At 35.8% G+C, this 25,107-nt stretch overlaps 1 protein-coding gene across 4 annotated transcripts in view; it reads right to left on the bottom strand.

Annotated features, from left to right (window-relative positions):
• RYR2 (ryanodine receptor 2) overlaps positions 1–25,107 on the bottom strand; it is a 434,578-nt gene that overhangs the window by 177,368 nt on the left and 232,103 nt on the right. For all 4 annotated transcript variants that reach the window (XM_056344321.1, XM_056344323.1, XM_056344322.1 and 1 more), the window contains exons 19-24: positions 21,735–21,927; positions 19,729–19,945; positions 18,350–18,454; positions 14,084–14,187; positions 9,838–9,921; positions 4,765–4,924 (exon numbers count right to left, since the gene is read on the bottom strand). In XM_056344321.1, coding sequence (XP_056200296.1) covers positions 4,765–4,924; positions 9,838–9,921; positions 14,084–14,187; positions 18,350–18,454; positions 19,729–19,945; positions 21,735–21,927 — 863 coding nt within the window. The remainder of the gene's footprint in view (positions 1–4,764; positions 4,925–9,837; positions 9,922–14,083; positions 14,188–18,349; positions 18,455–19,728; positions 19,946–21,734; positions 21,928–25,107) is intronic.

Below are 25,107 nucleotides of genomic sequence, written 5' to 3'. Positions count from 1 at the left end.
GGCTTGTTATGAAAAAAATCCTTAAAAATACCTAAACAAATAACTCAGGTCATTATGATAGGACATAAGGTTAAAATCTATACATGTAAAATAAAGAAGAAAAAAGCCCTCTCTCATAGCACAAATGTGATTCTTTTAATTGACTTAAACCGAGGCTATATTGCCCCTTTGCCTGGATCTACCTACCTTATCTGGGTTTGGTCATTGACCATTTCCCCAGTTCAGAAAAGACCAACCTGCAGGCAACCATGTTCTCCCTTAAAGGGACACTGTCAAGTATTTTCATACTGCTGGCGTGCTTGTTTTACCACTTACCCTTCCTATTTCAGATGTTCTTTTCAGCAGAAATCTACGTCTTTCCTACCTGTTTTGCTCCTTCTGCTCCTTTCAGGGAGCAATAAGCTACTGTGAGTCTGTACTACTGAAAAATACTTACTTGGTTGTGCTCAGTGTCATCGCAGCTGTCAGCACAGTTCTGGGAACAGGATTTATTAGTTAACTTGTGCTCCCGCTGCTGGCTGGCTGGCTGGCTCTGCAGCAGCAGAACAAAAATACTGTGTATAGTCATGCAGGAAGAGCAGCTGTCTCTTGTTAAAAAACCCTGACGAGCAGTGGTGGATTTAGAAGAAAAAAAAAAATCTGGAACTTGGAAGGCATTTCCCCCACCAGTTAATAACAGGAAACTAATGGTTTATACGTGAACTACTTGACAGCATCCCTTTAATTTTTCATACTAAAGAATCCCAAAATGATGAGGCGCTCCTGGTGGAACAGAGCTACTATCTAATCCATCCTACAGCCACAGCACAATTGCTGTTTATAACGTATTTCCCAGGGATTAGTTCATCTACTTTCAAACATCTGTAAGCTTCTTTCCCTTAGGAAACTATTTCATAGCTCTGCGAGATCTGCTTACAGTATTATACAGCATAACAACATGTCATTTCATTGCAGTACTGTAACATGTCACAGTAATATGATGGGATGACAAAATGTAGCCTATGAAACAAACCCATTGCTGGAGTCAAGCAGAAGCATGTAGCAGTGTGTACGACAGCTAGCGGCTTGCCATGTGATATACGTATGTCAGCTAAATGAGATGCATCTTTGCCCTGCACCCAGAAAGGAGCACCTTGCTATTCTCTATTCTTTTGACTTTTAACAAATGGTGTTTGTTTTCTGCACATTATAAGCACTCCTGGAACTCAGCTGTCATCTTCTCTCCCAAAGAAAATAAACTTAATTATTTGAAAAGAGAAAATTAAAAGGAATTAAGAAGAAATCAACATCAACACCACCAGCACAGCAGCTTCTCCAAGACACGCTACTGGTAGGAAAGTTTTCAAGGACATCGTCTACCTGTTTAACCATATGTGAGACTATTGTAATTTGCCTGTCAAGAGGAAAGGAGTAAAGGATACTGCTGATCTTGTTGATCTTTTTTCTGAAGGTCACAAATACTTCTGAGCTCTTGATGATCTTTAACAACCATCCTCTGTTGGAAAGCATAACTCTGACACTGTTCACTGCACCACTGCATTACATTCTCAACAATAGCGCTCCACTCAGCACACGAAAGTCTTCTGTCAAGACCCAATAAAATATTTGGATGTTTAAAGCAGAAGCACCCAAGACTGTAAAACCCCAATTCGGTGGCTTTCCAACTCCAAATGTGATCAGCTTCATAGGCACTTGGGCTTTTTACCTTTAAATTCTCCAGGTTCTTCTTTGCATGCCAATAATTGTCTTTGTTTTGGTGAGGAAGAACAGTTCAATACTGATCATATACCTAAGCCGTGTCAAGATTTAGAGCAGAAGTATTTGCCTAAGTCTCCTTCAGAGCACAACCTGGTAGTCAAAATTAGTGCCTGACTCACACTGACTGCTTAAAACATCTCCAAAAACCTAACTAGAGGCTTACCCTTTTATTTTAAAATTTAGCAGGTCTAAGTGATAGTGATAACTTCTTTATATAACAACTGGTTCTTGGAGATCAAAATGGATTTAGACACCTAATTCTTATTTGTCCAGTCAGATATCTTTGAGGATATAGGTATCAGTTTTTAAAACACTCATGGAAAATGGGTAACACAAGTTTTTTCACAGCAGACTATAAATTGTAGTAAGTGAGCATAGGTTAAATTTGCATGTTGAGCTTTGTCATCCAGTAAGCAGGACATTTATTAGGAAGGGAGTTTAAGGAGGCCTGAGTTCCAAGGCTGGCCCTCAGGACAGAATTTTAAAAGTCAGTAGATAAAACACAGAGGGCTGTTAGTGAGTAGATCACAGAGTCCTTCTCTCTGCTCTCTCCTGGTGAGCCTCAAAAAGGTCTCTTCACAGGGCCACAGCGTTTTAGATTCTACAATAAGGTCAGTCCCTTGCCCTGGGCAAAGGGTCAAGAATGTAAGACAGTCTTCATGATTCTTCTGACATTAAGTTGAAGTGCTTAATTTTAGGTTACATCACGTGCTAGACTTGTCTAATTTTTTTCGATGACAGTTGTAGTCTATGGCAACCCCACTGCCTTTTGGGAACCATAGTAAAACTAATGATTTATTACTATCACATCATGCCTCTTTCAAAGCAGAACCTTCTATATCAACAGGTACAGCAAGATATACATAAAGACAGCATATAAAAATATTGTGTAGATGTAAAAGAGAAACTTTTTTCATTGCTACCTACTCCCACCACTTATCATTCCCAACCCAGTAACACTGGAAAGGTCTTTGACAGCATAATTTAACCATCTTTCTTACTTAATACCTCACTAATTCAGAAAACATACAATTTAACTGCAAATTCACTCCAATAAAGATGGGAAAATTACTTGTGTTTTTTTTAAAAGACATACAGATACACAGGGTATGTTAAATTGTCTTCAAGATGTAAGAAACTTTATTCACTACATATGAGTTGTGGGTTTAAATTTTCCTCAATGCTAGTTAGAAACATACTTAGCTAAAAGAGGCATTTGATTCCAGAAAATTCTTAACTTCATCTTAACCAACAAATTCTGTTGCAAAATTAAATTTAGTTTTGTAACTATTTTCTAACTTCCATTGATTTCAAATCTCCTGATTGGCAAGGCCCTATATTGGAAATGTTTGGCTTCTGAGAGAATAAAAAATGTAGGAGGTATGGTGTAAGTTATTGAGTGCATTCTTTAATCTACCAGAAATACTTCTTTTGACTATCTAGAGACATACGGACTGTCATTCTAGAAATTAATTGTGCTCTGCCTCCATAAAAAGAGGATTGAAATAGTGGGTTCAAAATAAATTAATCTTCTCCCCTGCCTGACAACACAGAATCATCACTTCTAATGTTTCTCATTATTAACATTCTATCAGAAATGTTAACAGCACTTCAAAGAGCCACCTTTCCTCACTCAAAGATGCAGAATTAGGAGAGAATTTAATCCTGTTTTAAGCAGGGGAGTTGCACCAACGCTGAATTATCTTCAGTGTCTATCTAGTAGGGGACATTACATACATTCTAGTCTGCAAGCACAAGAATTGGTTCATTGTCTTCCTAGACCCAAATATAGAACACAGATTTCCTAAATAGTTTACAAAGTACCAAACTGAGAACTTTATAGTAAAGATACTATAATGGACAATGCTGAAATGCTATGAAGCATGTATTTTGTCACATAAATGTACTTTGTCAGTATGAGATGAGGTGAATTTAAGTGCCTAACTTAATATATATAAAAAAACAGATATTTTTTTTTACACAAAAGCTTTGCAAATAGAATGAGGTTTAGTATTACAGAAAAACAAAATTTGAAATGTGCTGAACTGAAATATGTAAGTCCAATTTTTGTCAAAAACAAAACCAACTGTTTGCAAGCAGGAAAGTGTATGTGCCTGCAAAACAGCTGTTTCTCATTTTTGCAAAAATAATGGATGTCTTTTATGCCCAGTGCAAAATCATGAAAACTCATTTTTTTTTCCCCCAAGGGATGAATTTTCCTAAAATTTCACTGTGATATGCTACCACACATTTATTAACATAAGCGAAGACACCTTTCTCTACATAAAATTCACAAATAATCACAAGAAGAATAGAAAATATGACTCCTAAGGGAAAACTGATATAGTGGCTTTCTTGAAAAATAATAAACTAGGCTTAGTATATACCAAATTGATTTTTTTTTTTAAAGAAAACAAAGACCTTGAGTTTTTCTGTTAACTATCCACCATGCTTAGTTTTTACTTCCCTCCCGTATAACCCATCATTATACCTACCAGGCAGCATTCCTATTCACTGAAACAAAAACAATGAAGTAGAAGTGGAACTTGGAGACTGACTTAACTATTTTCAGTTAAACGTGGCCTCTGCCAGAAATACAACACATTAGCAAAGTGATTACTAGAGGTTTACATTCTGATTTTCCTGGATAAACAAAATTATTTAATTCCCAAGACTGCAAACATCTAAATGATCCCCTACTGAAAGTCAATGTTTACATTTCCTAAAATACTAGAGCATATTAGCTTCCTGCATACAATTTTCTCACCCTGAGATCTAGACAGCAAACAAGAATATACCACCAATTTTTTAATACTGCTTGTAAAATAGGAGTCTCATACTGCTAGATTTAGCAGGATTGTTTTAATCATGTATTTCTGCTTTCTGACTGACAGACTTGTATTCATTAGCTGCTTCTTCCTGCTTTTGTATCCCGATTATTCCCATTTAACTGTGAAATATCTCAATCAGTAAGTGCTTTTGCAACTGCCGGAGGTTAGCACTTACCTGCTGGATACCATACGTCCAGCCTTGCCTTATACGGTCCCTTGCCCACACATTGTGAGCATTTTCTGCTAGTTTATCCACCATAGCTTCTTGAGAAGGGGTCAGTTTGATAAAACTCAGATCCATGGGAGCAGGCTTATATCCACTCAACAACTGGTAGCTGTCAAAAAACACAGAACTTGCACTTACTTTTCTGTAAGAAACGATTAATAGAAACCACAAGGGAAAGAAGTGACATGTATGCAATATATCTATATAAATAATCAGCCTTTGAACAAAGAATAATAATGCACTGACATCTGATTTTGTTTCAAGCTAACTGAACCTTGATGGGATGAAGTAGCTGGTAATGAACGCTACCCAAAATGGTCTGAACTAAAAACACTTTTGAAGTATTTTAGTACTTTCATATATTTAAAATAGTAGATTAAGAGGTTGCTTATCTAAATACTTACACAAACTCTATTATTGTTACCTCTGAGCACTTCACAATACTTATTAAATTCTATCTATCTCCTACAGAAGCAAGAAAATATATTCTTCTTACTACATATAGGGATGTGAGAGACAGAGCAGGTCAAATGGCTTACTCAAGATCACATATGAAATCCATCTAATAAAAATTTCTCTTTATGATACTTCATATCTTAACTATCCTTCAAATAAGAGAATTTTGAAATTTAAGCATAACTTCAGAACAGAGAGCAGCTTCCTCACTATTTTTAGTGCTCCTAAGAACAACACAGTGTTTACTTTTATGAAGTTATTCCCATCAAATTAATTACAGTCATCTCTCACTTTACTTATGACCAAACCTTCAATAAAGATGTCATGCATATGGTGATGGATGCAGCACATGAGGATTTACTAACTACATTTATAACGCAAACCTACAACACTACACAGGGTGGACATTGCCTCCTTTACCTCAGCTGATGAGGGAACATGCCGGGGAAGGGAAGCAGGAAGAGAAAAGCAGGGCAGGGGGGGACACACAGGGGGACGGGGGACAGGGTGAGGTGTACTGGGTGTCTGTGCCCAGCTGCTGGTGGAGGGTGGGCTGCAAGGTGGCCTCTGTGAGGAAAGGCCAGGGCTGCCCAGTGCTGGGCACAGCTGGTTCCAGCTGTCTCCAAAAGGGACCTGCCACTGGCCAAAGCTGAGCCCCTCCGCCACACTGGTGGTGGCTCTGGGAAAATATGTTTAAGAAAGGGCAAAACGCTGCACAGGCAGAGAAGAGTGAGGAAAAAAGTGCGGAAAACAGCCTGGCAGACACCAAGGTTGGGGGCAGCGGGGGCAGTGGGCAGAGGCATTCCAGGAGCCAGAGCTGGTGCCTCTCTGTGGCCCCAGCAGACACCAGGCTGAGCTGGTGGATGTGCCCTGAATATCCCTGAGTATTCCTCCTCCAGCATACTGACAAAATGAAGCGCTATTTTGGTCATAACGAAAGGGGTCTGTGGAAAATAAACATTCTGTCACTGAAATTATATGTGCTGGGGTGTTTAAAAAATGACTACTTTAAATAATTGTCTATTTTCTAAACAACTTTGTCATTTTTTTGTATTTTCTTTATTTGGACTGACAGAGAGAAATCCAGAAAAAGAAACAGTATTTATCCCCATTTATATTCAAAATATTCAAATACTTTACAAATCTTAATTAATTCTTTTCTGTGATAACTAGTATAAAACCCATTTAAACACACTATTGATTGAAAACAGTCAGTGTAAACAAGCAAGCATTTAAGGGGGATTATCATCTATAAACATGAGGTTAGACCTTCCTTCAAAATTACCACATTAAAAAAAAAATGAAGTCTGAAAATAACAATTCAAGAACGTCAATCAAAATCAACCATTCATATAGTCACCAATCAGCAAATTGTTGGAGAATTAAACATGCCGACGGCAGTTGTGCTGTTATGTCCCACACGCTAGCTAACAGCTTCATGGTTACCTCTCAGGTAGCTGTGAAGTCGCTTCGGTGAGATAGTAATGGAAATAGTGAATCATAAAGAATTAATAGATTTGTCATGCTGGCAATTACTGTCCTCTTTTCTGTCACACTCCCCTGCACAAGTGTTATGTGGTACATATCAAAGCTACGAAAGCCACAGCTATTTTGATATAAGAGCAGGGTCAAAGAGCCACGGGTTTCAAATGATGCCCATAATGTTGTCACAGAGGATATGTATACCTTATTTTCAGGATGCAAATGAATACTCATCAAGGATAAGTATCAGGGGATACTAAGGAAAATAACAATAGCATACTGTGTGCAACCCATGCTGGAGAATTGTCTTTAGCTGCGGACCGATTACTAGTTACTAGTTGAAACAGGAGCTAAAACCCCAGTTCCTGCCTGGTCATCTGCTTATACGTGTTTCACTGGCCTCATCTTGCTCAGTATCTCTGCAGACCTTATATTAGTCATCTTTTTTTAAGAAGTAGTTAGATTTAACTGCTTCAACAGCACATTATCACTACCATTGATTTATAAGAAGCATTATAGTATTTTTATTTGTCTCGCCACTAAAGTTACAGAAAGGGTAGTAGATATGTTTTCAAGTGATCTTAAACCACGCTCTGCTCTCCTGATTCAAGTCTATGTGAACTGTTTTAAAAAAGACCAAACATAGCAGAATTAAAAAAAAAAAAAATCCAAAACTTTTTTCTTTTCATTCCGACAAATATTTTTCCTTTCCTATTTTATTCAGACTTCTTTTCTAACCTATAAAAACATAAATATTTAGAATTTATTAAAAGAAAGACTTTGAATATTTCCAGGAGCTATTTTAAAATAAGAGGTTATTAAAGGATGTTTTACTCAAAAACCTAAAGTAAAGTATTACTAGGAAAAAAATTCCTTACAGAAAGAGAATTTTCTTCAGCAAGTGTTGTATCTGCAGTACACATCAGCTAGTTGTTCAAAATGGTCCAAAAAAACTTTTTTGTGGAATGATGCTATACTAGAAAAGGCAAATGTATAGCACAACTGTCAGTTAAAAAAGTGATTTTCCCCAACTTGTAACAAATGGGGCTTCTGTAGGACTGACAAAAATGTAAACTTGTTCTTAGCATTTTACAATCTTCATTGTTACAACAAGATGGCAAAAAAAAAGGCAAAAAAAAAACCCCAAAAACAAAGAGTTGAGAAGACAGACAAGAATATACAAAGTAAGGTTGAAAAAGCTCTTAGAAAGTAGATGAGCTAATTACATTCAAGTGATTTCTGTTGCTTTTGGGACAACACATTTGCACCATGTACAGGAACAGAACTAACTAGCTAACAGGAAGTGACATCTCTTCTCCCATCAATAATTTAGTTTTTCACACACTACCTCTTGTAACCTTTGGTTACAATTAAATCTAGCATAACTGTGAAACAGCAACTGTTCTCTCCAGGACCGTATCTCACAAAAAATGCGATCCAGACTTAGAGCTGCACAACCGTATCTAGATTGTGAAATCTTTTCTCCATTTTTGTTCAGCATCTGGATGCTATTGAGAATGTAGCAACAATTTGTTTTTCTTTCCTTATTACTCATTTTTTCTATCCATTGTATGTGAAGTATCAAAATTCTTGATGTGTATCACAGGACTTTCGGTTTCTGAAGTTATGACTGTTAATGGCTTGAGAAAGACTCAGCATTACCATTCTTCTTAAATTAGAAAGTATACTTTCTTCAGACTTGAGATTTAGCTGCAGCTTTTCAAAAGCGTCAAATCTAATTTACTTGAACAATCTTGCAAATGCATATGCATTTCTGCCCAGGAAATTCAGAACAAAAATAAAGGCCTAGATATCTCTTCTTTTTAGTCTTACATGCAGTTATTTTGGGATACCAAAACTGAAGAACAGTTTGGGGGAATTTAAACTAATCCCTTGCTTTTCTTCTCATTCATTCTTGTGAGGTGACCACATCAGGGATTCCGAAACTGTGGTATCAGTGGTATGTAAATCAGTGCAGCGTAGTGCACATCAACAACTTCAGGGCACAGGTTCTCACAGCTACCTGGTGGTAAAGTATTACCCTGAAGTCTGCAGCAACCTTGCCAGAACGGGGCATGTGCTTTTAACTCACAACAGCAAAAAGGAAGACGTGCTTTAGTTAAACATGGGCTTGGGGTTAATATACTGGCCTTAGGGACACAGTGTATGGAATATGAAGGTATGGGTCAGCGAAAGGCTACTGTGAATATATTTCTGCACAGAGCACATCCCTGCAAAGAGCTGTAAGTTGCTACTGGTGGCAGCAACATAGCAACTAGCACTTACCATAGCTCTCAGTCATAACCAAGGAAACTAAATTACTAATGTAAATTCAGGAATAACAGAACACATGGAAGTTCTTTCATACTGAAAATGTGACCTTTAGTTTTCTGGTTTTAAACAGTTATAAATCATCCTTTATCCCGTGGGTTCAAACGTATGCTGGGCCATAGGGCTGTCACATCCTTATCACCAAATACAGTTCCGTGACTTTCAACTATGTTAAAGTTCCCATAGCCTTCATTCCCAAACTGGGGGGCACACTGGTGCTAAGGAAGAAGCCAGGGCACCTTAGCTGGGCCATGAGACCTGGTTTCACAGTTGCAGCAGTGGAAGCCACTAAACCATACCAGCCTGAGCCCAGTCCTACAATGCTGTTGTCCATCGCTCACTCAGGAAAATAGGTCAGGCAGATACTCCACTTCAAGTCACTAGATGGCCATTCTAGGACTTTCAAAAGGGTTACCTTTAAGTATTTGCAGCACAGCAAAATATATTGACAAGTTTGCTGTAAAAATTCTTTACCAAGTTTCTGTAGTACACTCATGTATAAAAGAACTATGTAACAATGAATGCCAGGTATTTTCAATGGATCACAGAAAACCTAAACTTTGTCTACACACCAGGTCATAAACATCTAGAAGAAAAGGTGTAGATGAAGGTGTGGGTGAATTTCTGAAATGTATATGCAGACATGAATACCCAAGTACCAATAAAACAAGCAGTGTAAGTATCGAATTCTTACGATACAGTTCACTTAATATGCACTGCCTAACAAATACATGCATTTGAATTTCAACTTACTTCTTTGGAAGTTTCATTTTTTTCACTTTTTCTTCAGCATGTTCATCAGCAATTCCAACATGGCAGCCTAATGCCAGCAGGGTTCTAGGACACAGAATTCAGAGACAAATTACTGTCAATGTTTCTATACACAGAGTTGCTGCTGCGTATATATATATGGCACTATACAACAAATAAGGCCTATGGGAATGACAACAATATAATATATGAAGATAAACATCAGCTTTTTTGTATGTGTAATAGCTTTCTGATACTGTTAAGAAAATGTCACAAGATGATCCCAAAACTTTTAGTAAAAATCTAAGTGGACTACTTCAAATTTGAACTATCACACAGTCTGTTTCATATAGATGAGGCATCAGTTGAAAGATTCCCTGCCCTTGAAATACGGATTTCTGCTTTACATACTCATTCATACTGCTTTATATCAAAATCTTTTATGTTATGTTACTTACTTCAAAGCTGATGAAAGGAGAAAAGGCATGAAAAGTCACTTGTTATCCTTAGAATATGTTGTCTTTACAAAGAGAGGCTGTTATTCAGAGATTTTAATTGGGTCTGGATTTTGTTAGGACATGCTACTGAAGACAGGACTGACAGCAGGATGCATGATAAGCATTAGGCCGAAACTGCCATCTTAATGTTCAGTATGGATGTTGCATGTTAATCCACGTCAGAGAAAAGGATTCAAGTTAGACACGGTGTGTCACGTACCACAGGGCTTCTACCACAGAGCCACTGACCCAGCCCCGACATTCTGGCCTGACTCTACAAGATGCAGTTCATTTCAGAAAACAAACATGCTCTACATAATACTGTTGACCCTGTTGTAAAGTTAATTGGGTTTCTGATTACTTCATACCCTCTTCCTTTCCTTACAGTCACAGTACCCAGCAGTATAAATCTTAACTCTTACTCATCTCCAGGATTTGATCTGTAACTCATGAATTATTTGTTCCTGCATTTACATTCAATAGTGGGTTATGAAATCTTAGTTTCATTAGCCTAGGTGCATTACTTAAAAATTGACATTGAATTGAAAAGAAGTACTGGACAAAAGTCAGAGACCACTTTGGAGTCAGATCAGAAGTTTCTCAAAATCCGAGGGTACCACCCATATCTTTGATTGAAACAGATTATACAGAAGAAATTAAAAGTCTAAACCCTGGGCTCCATGCCCATTTTTCCCAATGTGGAAGAAAGCTGAAAAACAAGGGGTTTATTTGTTCTTGTCGCTAGTTAACACTATTTTTCAGTCTTGCTTTAACTATATTTACTGCTCTTGAGCTGACTGGGGCAAAAGGAGCATATATATTGCTCTAGCAGTATTTCTTTCGGCAGATGAATCCTATGTTTCAAGTTGATTCTTACAAAAGATTTTTAGTGTGAACTACATGAAGTAAATCCTACTGTTATGATCTATGAACCGGATTTAAAATTAGACAGTAAAATCAGATATGAGGCAGCAGCCACCTCCTGTGAAAAAAACACTGCCTGCTAAAAATACTCCATGCAGCTAAACTTCAATCACATAAATTGTACATGATTCCTATGCAGCTATCACCAGCACAAGTAAGAGAAGATACCTAACTGTGGAAAGCAGTCAAGAGGAGCTAACTCTTGGTAACCCTGATTTTTTTGTAACATAAGACAGGAATTTGAACCCTACACTATCTCCACCCAGACACAGCAAATTCTAAATCGGAGAGGCAGAGGAGGACAAAAAGGCATACCATACTGGTAGAACCTGAAAGATCCCTAAAACACTTCAAAGCTAAACAGGAAAACTAGAAGTGGCTGAATGCAGCCCTCAGCATAATATTGATACATGTAATTATCACACACAACTGAGTAAATAGGTAGAAATGGGAAAGTCAGTCACAAAATAGTAAGCATGAAAAAAAAAAAAAGACAAGATCAAACTGCAGAAACAGTATGAGCAAAGCATATTTTAATCTCATGACATTTTCAGAGGTAACTCATTCCTGAATCTTGACATTTCATATACTGTATCATTTTTACAGTTCATAAAAGTATTCAATCATACTGAAAAATATACAGAGAACCAAGTATATTGAAAAGAAACAAGTAGATAATTAGAACTTCCTTGTTTTCTGCCTCTCTCATCTAGTAGAGCTGGCAGCAAAACTGGCAACAAACCAACAAAAACATAACCAAAAACAACTACAGTAATTCTTGATGTCTTGCAACTACTTCAAGCATACAGTACACAGTTTGATGCAAATTGTAGAAATTATCACATATAGCTGACTAGAGGAAGTTTTAAAAGATTTTCTTTCTCTCTTCCCCATTCTCCCCCATTGAGGTTGATGGTTAGTAGACTAGAAACATCTAGCAAAGAAATAGTCAAAGTAGCTTACAATTCAAGTCATGACAGTATGAATCATCTAGAATGGATTAGTGCACTAATTTTTCCACCTTTACAAGCGTGCAGAAATGAACCGAGCGAGATACTCATGTTCTAGTCCCTGAACAATGGATGCCTACATCATAAATACATGATAGTGCAACATTGGAACTGTATACTTCAGAAAACAAGGACTAACACAAGAATGTAATGAAGACTGAGCTCAGTAAGCATATAAAATATGAAATCCATAAAAAGACTGAATGCTTTATGTTTTGGATACTATCCATTTAATAAAAAGGCCCTCTCTAGAGTAAGTAATAAAATTACTAAAATAAAAATAATGCATAATTTATATGTTTATAAAACCAAATTCTTTTTTGTTTTGTCAAGGTTCAATTATAAAAGCATTGGGTCCTGAACCAGTAATCATGTAAAGACTACTAAATTTGTTTACCATTTAGTGAAACATTAGGAGTGTGCATTTAATTCTGAAAGTGTGATTTTTATGATGCCTGAGTCATATTCCATAGATTATTCTAGCAAAAGATCCAACTGCAAGGAAAGTTAAAGACATCATCTTTTGCAGTCTCATAAAATGGAAAGGAAGAAGCTATTCTGGATTCTTAGCACACTGTTGTGTGGCTCTCAAAAGCCTTCCTTGAAACTCTAATGTCTAAATGAGGACAAGTAGGAATTTACTTTCCATTTACTTCTGAATGCTTTATCTCCAAATAATGCCAAAATATTCCTCCAGAAACCATTTAACACTCTAGGGTCATAAATATGCTTTTTATTGACTAATTTACTTAATGTGGGAACGGTGGATCAGTGAATAGTGCAGAGAAGCTGACCAGAGAAGGACAGTATGATAAATTCTAGCAGGAGTGTTCTACCCAGCTTTCTACTATGAGGACATAAAACACTATATTGTACTATCAGTTTACATGGTAGATTTTTTAATAATATAATACAAATAGTCCCAGAAAAGTAATATCACAAGCAGATAGGCATCCTTTGTTAATGCTCTGAACAGGAAAAAGCAACTGATTTTTCACAAGAAAGGGGAAAAAAAGAAAAAGAATAGATTTCAATGGATTGCAAATAGGAGTGATTTGAGAACCGTATATACCAGCATTTATCAGTATGAGAAATATTTTAACATGTTGTCTACATGCAGTGCTACATATTGAAGGAATTATTTACACTAATAGAAAAGTAAGAACTCACACCTGCTTGACAGACAAAGCTGAGATGAGAAGTTGTAACTTTGTCAGCCAGATAACTAGATACCTTGAACAAATCCATTAAAATCCCACTGAAATTTTCTAGCACTAGAACTACTGGAGAGCTTCCATGACATTCTCACATCTAACCACTCAAAAGGAGGAATGCCTACTACTGTTTTGTGGCAATATGCACAGATGACACTGAATTAGTGGCAAGGGGTCCTGAGCCATCATATCATTGTTAGTTACATTCAAAAAATATCTATTGATTGTCAAAGTGTGTTTTATCAATAAAGAGAATTAAAAGCAATTAAACTGATTTGAATTACACCAAATAAGAAGCAAGGATTTTTTTTTTTCCTGAAGCTTAGATCTATTTCTTTCCTTCAAACTAAATGAAAACTGCCTGAGTTGCCATTTTATAATCAACATTACCACAATAAATCTAAAATTCCATAGATATTAAAAAGACTATCAAAGCCACTTTTAATGTCACATACATCATTCATTAATGTATCTCACTCGCTTATTTTCATATTATTACCCTCACCTACACGTCAAATTGTAATACACACGTCAAATTATAATTCTAAAAATACAGCTCCTTAGAAAAATCTTACTATAAGCTTCAAAAGTTCTAGCAACTTACTTCAGTGTTTCAAGTGACATTTGCAAGTTATAATTTCTTTCCTGTTCCGGTAATTTTGAGAACTCCACTAAGCATGGGTGTTGTCTTTTGTTGTCATCTCTAACCTGAAAAGACAGTAAAGGAATAAGTTTGTCTTAAACCCCAGAAATTGTAAAACAGTCCAAAACACAAAGTACTTAAAGCTGATCCTGTCAGAATTACTCAAACTGAACAACACTTCAAAAGAGAATGTATTCTGTATTCTCAAAGCATGATCATTCTGTTCAAGTAAGGCAGAATTTGCATTTGCAAATATACTTCAGATTTGCAGATCTTGAGTGGAATAAATGCTAATCTGTACATTTCATTATACAGCTGTTCACAACAGATATGCAAACTTCAAGAATAGTGCAATCTATGTTATATTTTGACCTAAACCCACAAAATAACACTCATCTTCAGCACCATGTTTGAGAAATTGTACAACCAGTTTGTATAAATAAGTTGATATCAATAGTACTGAAGTCCTCAGCTGACAAAAGTAATGATATAAAGGATAAATCTACCCTATCTCTCAATTCAGAAAATGTTTGTTTCTGAGTTGTATCCAGTAGCATACAAGCAGAATACAACTGTTCAGCAGTCACAAATAACTGGAACATCAATTTCCTTTTACTGAAGTAGCAGCAGAATCATAAAGACTATAATTTACAAAATCCTGCATTTTATAAACTTAAAAAAATGATCAAAAACATTTTTAGCCTACATTATTTCCATACATTTTTAGTCTAATACTGGTCATAACTAGGAAGAGCAACCTGAGAGTCTGGGATAACTAAGTGTTCTATTGCTCTCAGCTTTGTATCTTTATTGTGTCAGAGCTCAGTCAACAAAAACTACAAGATTATGTCTTGCTAGAAGGCTTGATAAAAAAAAATTAGTTTGCAGATATTAGCTGAAAGATCCCAACGAAAGTGTTAACATTTGCTCAGTTGAGATTACATTTTTATCCATATGCTAAAACATTTTTGTGTCCATCTTTCACGGACCATAAGCTCACCATTTATATCAGCCTTTAAAGATGCAAAGTGAAAGTTGGTGAAAAATAACATTATTGACAAATTTTAATCAAGGAAATAGTTCTGCTGGAAAATAGATTGTTAACAGTTGATGTTAAGAAGCCTAATTGTTATACTTTTTCCAAATTGATTTTATTCATTTGGTGAATATCTGATAATTTTTAAATTGATTTATCTGAAAGTAGATCAAGGCAGGACTTCTCAGTGAAGTGGTACCATTGAACTGGGTATAATCTGTTCTCAACAGCTTGATCGGTTGTCCATACACAGAATCAGATTTGACATTTCCAAAGCATAAGAAAGTCAGTAGCATATAAACTGGAATGAAATTTCTGACTTTCAGAAAAATAATCCATCACATTTAAACTCATTGCTTGCCCTGCATTTTGCATCAAATAAGAGCTTTCCTTTGGATATTTTAACATAAATGTCTTAAAATGAAAAAGCTCTAGCATCATGGCAATAAATCCATATACAGTATCTAAGATTACACTTATATAAAACCATAATATCGGGACATAAACATTGAGTGTTAGAGCAGGGGAAGGAAAAAGAGCCATCTGCAAACTGTTACCTATTTATAGTTCCTCTCATTTCAAGTCCTGAGCATTAAATATAAATGAGTGGCCACAGAAGGAGTATGAACATGGACTACTGAAAGCTGAAAATTATTTTTTATTTCTCTTCTTCTATTTTTGCAAGTTCTGTGTTTTTCTATAACAATAACTTTACACTACTACTCAATCTAGTTTGTTTAATCTCATGAAAAATATCTCACATTTCTCTGTAACACTTCCGAGTAACATATTTATGCATTTTGATCTAAGCAGCTATAATTATCAAATGGAACAGCAGTCATTTGTTTATGTTTTGGATTGAAAACATTTACAATCTCCAGGGGAGGTTTATATTCATCGATAGGATTAATGTTCTTTGGACAGGCAAGCAATTCAACTGCAAAGCTACTTGATCAAAATTGTTAGCAGCTAAAATGAGAAACACTATTTAGCTGACACTAAAAATGTTTATTTGCAGAGTTCTCTCTAAGACCTCTGGTAATCTGCATTAATAAAGATTCAGTATTGTCTCCAATACGGACTACTTTAGATTTTCGCACAGCTAATTTAAATCTTGGACAGCAGGTGTTTTCCTCAGAATTCCAATGCTCATTGAATTTCTCCTATTGACACTTTTCACTCTGCAGCTATAATACATAATACTTCTATTATATATTCAACATATTGTGTAGGTAGCCTTCCCACCCCCGATTTTTTTTTCTGACCACAATATAAAAATCTGCTGCCTTGCAAACTCATTATGAAAGTGGCAGAACTTGCGATACCTATCAATTCTTAAATTTTGTGGCTTTAAATGTAGAGCAATGTTTAATAGAAACAAAGATATGCAGATGTATCTGATGATTTCAGGTTGGACACCTAAATACCACTCATATTCAGATTTGTAATGAAGCCAGTTAGGAAAAATCCTTAAATTTTGCTAGATTAGCTTGTTATTTTACTTTTTCACATGTATAAAATGCAGTAGTATTGCATGCAACACCAGGTATCATTCTGGTGATACTACACAAAATTCTGATTAAACAGGTATGTAGGAGGGAATATAAAATGCAATGAAACAGTATGTAAAAGGGAATAGAAAATGCAATCTACAGCAGATACATTTTTTTTTAATAATCTGAAAAGACATATCTACAGATTCTCTGTCTTTTAGACTTTAAGCTTTCTGACTTGGTGAAAAAACACTACTAGGTACTAAATATAATGCATCTTGCCCTGCATTAAAAAGACACAATTAATTAAGATTAAAAGACTCATATGTTTGCCTGTAAATCAGATAATTTCTGTTCATGCCTTCCCTCAGTACTCAGTAACAGTTCAGATAACTAAAAACAGCAACACTGGCTTAAACTGATGGAATCATCTGTAAGAAACCAATACAATAAAGAGGTAAGTCGCCAGAAGATTATCAGCATATACTTTGTCACATTCGAAAAGTGAGCACATCTAGCCATAGAACACTAAAGCCAGAGAAAAAAGCTGAATAACTTAAAAGATTTAGCACCTGGTTTCATTCTGAATATAACTACATTTATCGCTGCTTAACTTAACTATGTATGCTATATATTGTTTACATTAAAATAGTGTTCCACTGTACAATTAGATTCCAAATGTAATGGTACGCTAAAAATTCCTGTAGATTACTTCACTGCTGGTATGATTATACCACAATTAAAATGTTTTGACGCATTAGTTTAACTGGGAGTTTGTGTTTGATTTGGTGAGGAAAGCAACAACAATAAAATCCAGAGATCTTCTCTGTCAATCAGATCTTTTAAAATACTGTTGTATGCTGCACCAAATACAAACCCTGTGCCCAGTTGCATTAAATCTGTAATCTGAACTCCTTAGAAGACCAAAATCTTTTTAGTAACAAAAATGGAATACATATATGTTTCTGTACATGCATACATGTTTTTACATTTACATCTAGTATCTACTGTATGTTTCTATATACTCTTCACAGCCATTGTTCTTCATAAACACCATCATTTGGGACCCAAGTAACTAGCTTGTATACTTTTTTATGATTGATTTAAAATCAAAACCCACTAACCAATAAAATAGGCCGCATTTTGTATCAAATTCAGAAGCCAGATATTTTTTTTTGTTCTGTCATAATCATTGAAAAGGAAGAAAGAGGTAAGAAAAGACCTTTGTGGAGCACCTAATACAGACATGAGCCTGAAGAAGTGAATGAAGGAGAAAAACAGGTTTAATGGAATTTCCTATAAGCAATACTTATTTAAAATGAAAAATATGTTTGGGACTCGTGAAGGAGTTATGCCGGTCAGTACATGTGAGGAGAACCAAGAATAACTGCTTTTATTGGCTTGCTCCATCGGGCAGCTACACTTCTTGCCCAAGAACAGACAAGGTGAAAAAACCACTACATGCCTGCTCCACTGGCAGTTAGACTAGCTGAAAATTTCAGCACCAAACAGCTTTAATATCAGAATTTCGGTTCAGAAATACATGAGCACTGCTGGTCTCCACCTGCTTCTGATGGTAAGTGTCTAAAAACTTAATAATTTTGGAAGGATGGAAAAGAAATGCGGTCCTATTAGCATGTTGAACCCAACGTACTGAGTAACACTATGTAATAGAAAATTAAGTTGGAAGGTACATACTGGTCCATATTGCCAGCCAAGTTCAATCTTATTCATAACCCAAAGTTCATGGATGTTCTCTGCTAGTTTTTCTCTAATCCTTTCCAGGTGTGGAGGCAAAACAATCTAAAGAGAGAAGAAAGAAAGAGGCTATTACAAGTAAGTTGCTTGACAGTACCAACCAAACTTCCGTAACAGACAAACTTTGTACAAATCAGATGTCTCAACTAAACCTAAACTATAATTCAGTTCTTACTGACTAAAGTAAGCAAGAATTCTTAGATCAACAGATATACTTTAACCTACACGCTTCCAAGTTCGAGTTTAAATGTCAAGGGAAAACAGTTTTAAATCCAACACTTCCAAATGGCACAGAAAACATTCCTGGCATCTGGCTAGAAACTACTTAAAGCCATACTATTTTTCAGCTTAAAGAATGCTAAAAAACTCAACAACTAAGGTAATGCTGTGAAAAACACTTCAGACAAATATAAACGTTCGAGAAGTGAACCCCACAAAAAAAAAAAAAATAAATTAGATGATCATGACAGGTGACAAGTGAAATCAGAACAGCATGTCACTGTCTCCAAAAGCTGAAATCTTTCTGAAGTGTGCTTTACCTCAAAAACCAGAAACTTGAAATATACAGTGCTGCAGATCACGGTAACATTACCCTAATTGTTGGTATTACAGATCAATAATTAAATGACACATGTAGAATTCTGTATTTTGTGCATAATGGCAACAAACTAGCAGGTTTGTACTTGTTTATGTGTTTTTTTCAGGAATGAGTTCTTAAATTTGTTAAAACCTAAGCACATAGTGTACAAAAATATGTACCATCAGACTCTGGGCAAGTATAAAATGAACTCATCTCCTGAGATCAGAGACTGAGCTCTTTAGTATCCAAGAATTACTGCTCGTTGCAACTATGTAAAACAAAAAAGCAAACAAAAAAACCCAAGAACCCAACAAACCAAACTTCAATGCATGCAATTTACTGCCTACAGGGAATCAAATGCCACTCTCAGTAACCTGCAAGTCCAGTAAATAATTAGCGCTGAAGCTGATCTAAAAGTCTTACCATAATGCAAAGTCTTCAGAAATTGTAATTAAACAGCAATGAAAATGTCTAGTAACAGAACACGAAGTTTTTTGCCTACTCTGATATTAAGGGTAAAACATTACTATAGTGTTAGTGAGCTGAAATATATGAAATATCTTGTGAGCACTGTAAGGACTTCATGCACCATTTATCAGCTTCTTGCAACAGAATGTGCCAACCAAATCTCAAGAAAAAACAAGTTTGAGATGAGCTGCTAATTCAATCAAATGTGAAATAACATAGGCCTATAATATGTGTGTTTAAAAATGAAAATGCAATCTTTAAGATTCCATACCTGGCTAGTATCTACAGGAACTGGAGTGAAAGCTGCTTGTGACAGAGAGATCGTGGGACCCAGCAGGTCTCTTGTATAGCTACGATCCTGCTTGTACTCTCGGCTGTGCTCCACTTTCAGCTTCTCTTTTGGTAAGACAGCTTCAAAGCAAGGGGCGTACCCAGGGGGAGGAAGGAACTTGAACTCTCCATGGCGACCTCCAAGCAAAAAACGTACCCTGTAAACATCAAAGTTACTTTAGATAACTGAGACACCTCTAGTATCAAACCTCATCAGTTTGTAAGCCTAAAAGTTATTGAATGCTACTTTTAAAAAAAAAAAAAAAAAAAAAAAAAAAAAAAAGGGGGGGTGGGTGTGTGTGCTGGTGGAAGATTCAATGTTGCAGATTCTTCGCATTGTTTACAGTTCACCTTTCTCTAACTAGTGCTGGAGTTTATGAAGTAGCAGGTGCAAAAAACATGGGGAAAAGTAAACAATTCTTCCTTTTAGTTAGTTTCCACTTCCATAAAAGTATTCTAAATCATGAGATCAAAAGAGAAGCCACACAGAGAGAGAATAATCAGTTCGCTTAGCACACCTATAAAGTAAGCAGCAGCCTTTCAAGTCTCAGAAGGCAGAGATTATAACCCAAAGTAATCAATTAACCACCTCTGAACTCTCTCCACTGAGGGGTTCTCCACTCTCTCTCATTCGAGAAATGAGCCTGGAAATTCCATGCAATACGGTTCTTTATTTTCTCGCACAGAACAGGACATTTTTTTTCCTAAAACTTATACTTGCCATGTTAGTAGAAACTCAGGGGAAAGCATTTGTCTATTCATTACAAAATGGTGACTTTGTCATGGGGTTTTGTTACTGAAAAATTCAGTGAATGAGGTGACCACGAAGTAGCAATGACATAATACCAAAAAATCTTCCCAGAACATCGCTATCCAGAAGGAATTAAAAAACACCTAAAAAACTAGCCTTACAACAGAATAATTTTGTGTCTTTTCTGTTTACTGAGTATCTTACATTTTTGTTAATGCTATACCAGAACACTCTCCAAAAACACACTCAGCATACAAAAAATATCAGTCAAAAATTCCTCTCATGACAGATAAAGCACAGAGGTTTATAGCTTTGCATTTCACAGCATGCACGTCTATAGTTTTACCACATTGTATCTCCTGTATAATCCAAGGCAAAGTCTTAAGAAGTGCATTTTGCATCTGGAATGAGAGGCTGGTACGGCCACTGTCTGATATCTCTTAGCTTCTGTGGTATTCACCACAGTCTTTGAATGATCCCTCACAGAGCACTGCTCTGTCTCCAACAGAAATCAGCTTTCAGCCTTTACCTTTGCCAGTACTGCTAAAGTTGGTCCCCCTGCTGGAACATCACACAATTTTTTTTTTAATATTATAGTCTCAGACTATTCAATACAGGGAAGCAGAAGTCTGGCACCTCAAGTGTGACTTGAAATTTTATAGAAAAACCAGTTCAGCAACTAGAATACAGATTACTAAATTCATATTAACTCAGCCAGCTGAAAAGAAACTGTACCACCAACATTTCTTAAGGAAAGAGCAGATAATGCATCTTTAAATAATAGCTACTACCTCATAGCAAGTGATTTAGACCACATACATACAATATCAAAGGCTGATGGCTTTATTCCCATATAGGTAAAATGCTGTCCTGGAGTGAATGTGTAGCAATGTGTTAGCTAAAAATTTATAAAGAATCTATTTCTAAAGTCTGTCTTCAAACCACCTGAATACACTGGTGTGCTGAAAAACAACAGATGCACTATCTCTTCAGGACTCCTTTGTAGTGCTCGCGATCCAGGAACTGGAACTGTGCCAAAGAAGCAGATGTCAGAAAGGGAAATGAGAGCAAAGACATCCAGGGAAATATTCAGCATAATCACATGTACAGGAGAGAAAGAAAAAGAAAAAAAAAAACCCAAACAACAAAAGAACCCAGACTAGGAAAAAAACCCAACAACTTCATGGGATGCTAACTTTATTCCTGCAGAGAAGCTGACAACTGGGAAGAAGAGGCCATCTATGTTGAAATTTTCAAACATTCCTTGAACTGGCTGACCATTTATCCGGAAAGAGATGCTGGGGGCACTCAGGTCCAAACAGCAGCTAATAACATCGTCAGTTCTTAACAGATGTTGGTTGGGAGAATTTACTGTTCGTGCTACACAACCTATGGAAGTAAACGAGACATTTAGGAAAACTTGTGAAAATCATAAAGGTTTTCACAGCAGCCTAAAAAAAAAAAAAATAAATAAGAGAAAGAAAACACAACAATCAAGAACAAACACAATAATAAACAAGTACCTCACCTATAACATCTAAGATCTGATTTAAAGCTTGCAATATAGTGAATAGAATAAAATTGCATCTACAAAGCTATTTGAATTATAAATAATACAATTAAATTACATTTAATGTAAGTGAAAATAACTACTGATACCCATATAAACAGTCAAACCCAAGAAAATTAAATTTTATTCCTCACAGTAGAAGTGCAAATTGAAAAACAACCATTAGTATCTAATATGAAACCTAGTATACTTGACTAATGAATGCTTGAAGCACATATTTTGAGGCATGTATATTCAGTAATATATTGGTTTTTCCTTTAATAAGTTTTGTATGAATTCTAAAGGATCATTCTCTCTTATAACAAATTACATTTACACAAGCACACCTGCCCCCAAGGGAAATAACCTATAGAACAGGGAAAAAGAAAATCTCTGTTTCTGAAATCTACTAACATTTACAACAGAAAATGCATGGAAAAGCATGAAAGTTGCATGAAAATATCTCTAGACATGTTTTGAAAAATGAGACAAACCATAATGCATATTAAGAACAGAGCGCTAACTTTTTAACTATGCTGTCCAACTTCTGTATACATCAAGAAATTAACTAAAAGCACTATATTTTCAAGGTGATGATGAATATGGCATATGCTTTTAAAGTCAGCAAAAATAGTAAAAGTAAAATCTCAATAATTCTTCTGCAGATATATTTTCATACACACACCCCCCCCCAAGGGAAAATCCAAAGTAAAACTTCCGACACTTTACGTATGGAAAATGACTTCCTGATACTGGCACATAATCTGCAAATTGTAGGACAGAGGGTCTTGTGCAATCTGCCTTTCTTCATAGGGCAGGCAGCGGTATAGTTGGGGGAAAAAAAGAAACGTTTTCAGATGCTTTTGCTGCTTCTCTACACCCTTTCAAGACAGGATGCCCTTAGCTCAGTTGCTGTAATAATAGTTCCACGAGCAAAGACAGGGGAGTGACATGGAGAAATCCTACCAGCCCCTCACAAATAGAGAATTCTATAGGAAACACTGCGGAGAAACAGCAGCAGTTGGAATGACTTGCAAGGAAACTACTTTCCACCAGGTCTGCATTCCGAAACTCACTGAGCACAGCGGAGAATAGCAGAGAAAAACATCACAACAGCTGAGAATTAGTTTCAAATAAATTACAGAAAAGCACAATTATTTAAGGCAGGGATAACTAAACTCTAGAAGAGCTAACCATGAAGAGCAGATACTTCACCGCCTTAAGACACAATACTTGTGACTAGATGCCTTTTCAGGTGTTAAAATGTCATATATAGGTTATTGGAATCAGTGCAAGGCTGACATAACAGAAATATGTACTGGTCTTTGATGAACACATAGTCAGACCAAATGATCTAAGTGCCTTTTCTGGCATTAGGCTGTAAAAATCTGAGTTCCAGTTCTCCATATTCGAGAAGTAATTGCAGGACTGAAAAAACTAATGTAAATTAAATATGATTCTGGTAAAGGCTTGGTCCAGAACAGGAATGCAGGGGTAGAAATTAGTTTGGCTATTCATTAATTCAGTAAATGTTTCATGCTCAAAAGATTTTTTTTTTTTTTTTTTTTTTTAAATGGCATTGCAGTGACTTACCAAGATGCAACCTGGGATTGTGGAACAAAAGACATGATTTTCAACATACTTCCAAGTTTGAGAGGTATGTGTTACATGTTAATGTCAATGAAGACAGAAATCTTTTCAAGTCTACCAGCCACAACAGAGATTAATACACAAAAACACAATTAATACACAAAGGTAGTCTGACTTTTTTGACTGGGCTAGATTATTGACTTGAGAACCACAAACAATTGTTCATTTATTCTTTTGTGACATTTCTGATTAAAAAGTTTCCAGTGGGTACAAAAATCATTTTCATTTTCAGTAATCTTTTGTTTCCTCCCTAAAAGGGACCTTAACTATAGAAGTTATTTCAGTTGGCTTATTATTTTTTGGTTTCTCTGTAATAATACTTTTTCTGACAAACTCAGTTATGGCACAGCTTTAGTGACACCATTAATTATGCAGCATTGTTCCAAAGTAATTCTCACTATACATGAGAGGGAAAGTGGCAGCTACTTTCCTAAGATGCCACTCCAGTTGATATGTTCTTACTTAATAATACAAGCCATTGCTATTTTGATTGGAAAATTCTTTTGAAATGTAAAACACTATTCTTTTCCAAGTACCAAGGCACAATGCCTCAAAACTTCAAAGACCTTGAATGAGACATACAGCTGACTCACTAAAGTGTCTCTCTTATCCACTAAGGAGCTTTAGAAAACTTGCTCGTATCTTCACAGTGGCAAGAATTGCCAATCCAATGAGCCTAACCCAGTTTCCAGTCAGTTCTACAGTTCGCTGCTGCCCAATAATCTCTTAAAAACAAAGCAAAAAAATTTTACTCAACAAGGCAAAACCACAGTAGAAACTTTTTTCAAGTTTAGGACTGTCCAAGTGTAGAACCACCCATTCTAAATGACATCTGGGAATCTTTTCATAAAAGTTAAATTCTGTGAAAAAGATTAAGAAAAAGAACAAGCTTGCTTTCTTATTATTCTGATTTTGCTGAGCTAACCCAGTTTGAAGAGAGACTAAGATATTTGCAGAACCAACAGTATAACAAATAATTTAGTTACTCGTTTCTATTTCCTTTAACATTAGAATTTGCATACAGAAACTACTATTAATGAATACATCCAAGCTGGGCCAATAACATTTTAAAGATTTAAAATACCTGACCAAACACACCACATGTAATCTAGGAATATGAGTTTGCAAGTCTTGCAATAAGCAGCCACTCTTAATGTATGTAAATAATACATTAATACAGATAAATATCTGGTTTTAAAATGTATAGTAAAAAGCATTCCTTAAAAATCTTCTTCACCTTTAAAGTGTTTTTAAACTTCCAAACTAAATATCCTTATTAAAAATCCGTTTGGAAAAAAAATATAAAAAAATTAAATCTCTCAGGCTGTTTACACTATCACACAGAAATTACAAATATGGATGACTTTTTG

The sequence above is a fragment of the Falco biarmicus genome, chromosome 6, assembly GCF_023638135.1.
Source record: "Falco biarmicus isolate bFalBia1 chromosome 6, bFalBia1.pri, whole genome shotgun sequence".
Classification (NCBI taxonomy): domain Eukaryota; kingdom Metazoa; phylum Chordata; class Aves; order Falconiformes; family Falconidae; genus Falco; species Falco biarmicus.
Note: the sequence above shows the minus strand (reverse complement) of the source record. Positions and strands in the feature narration are given on the sequence as shown.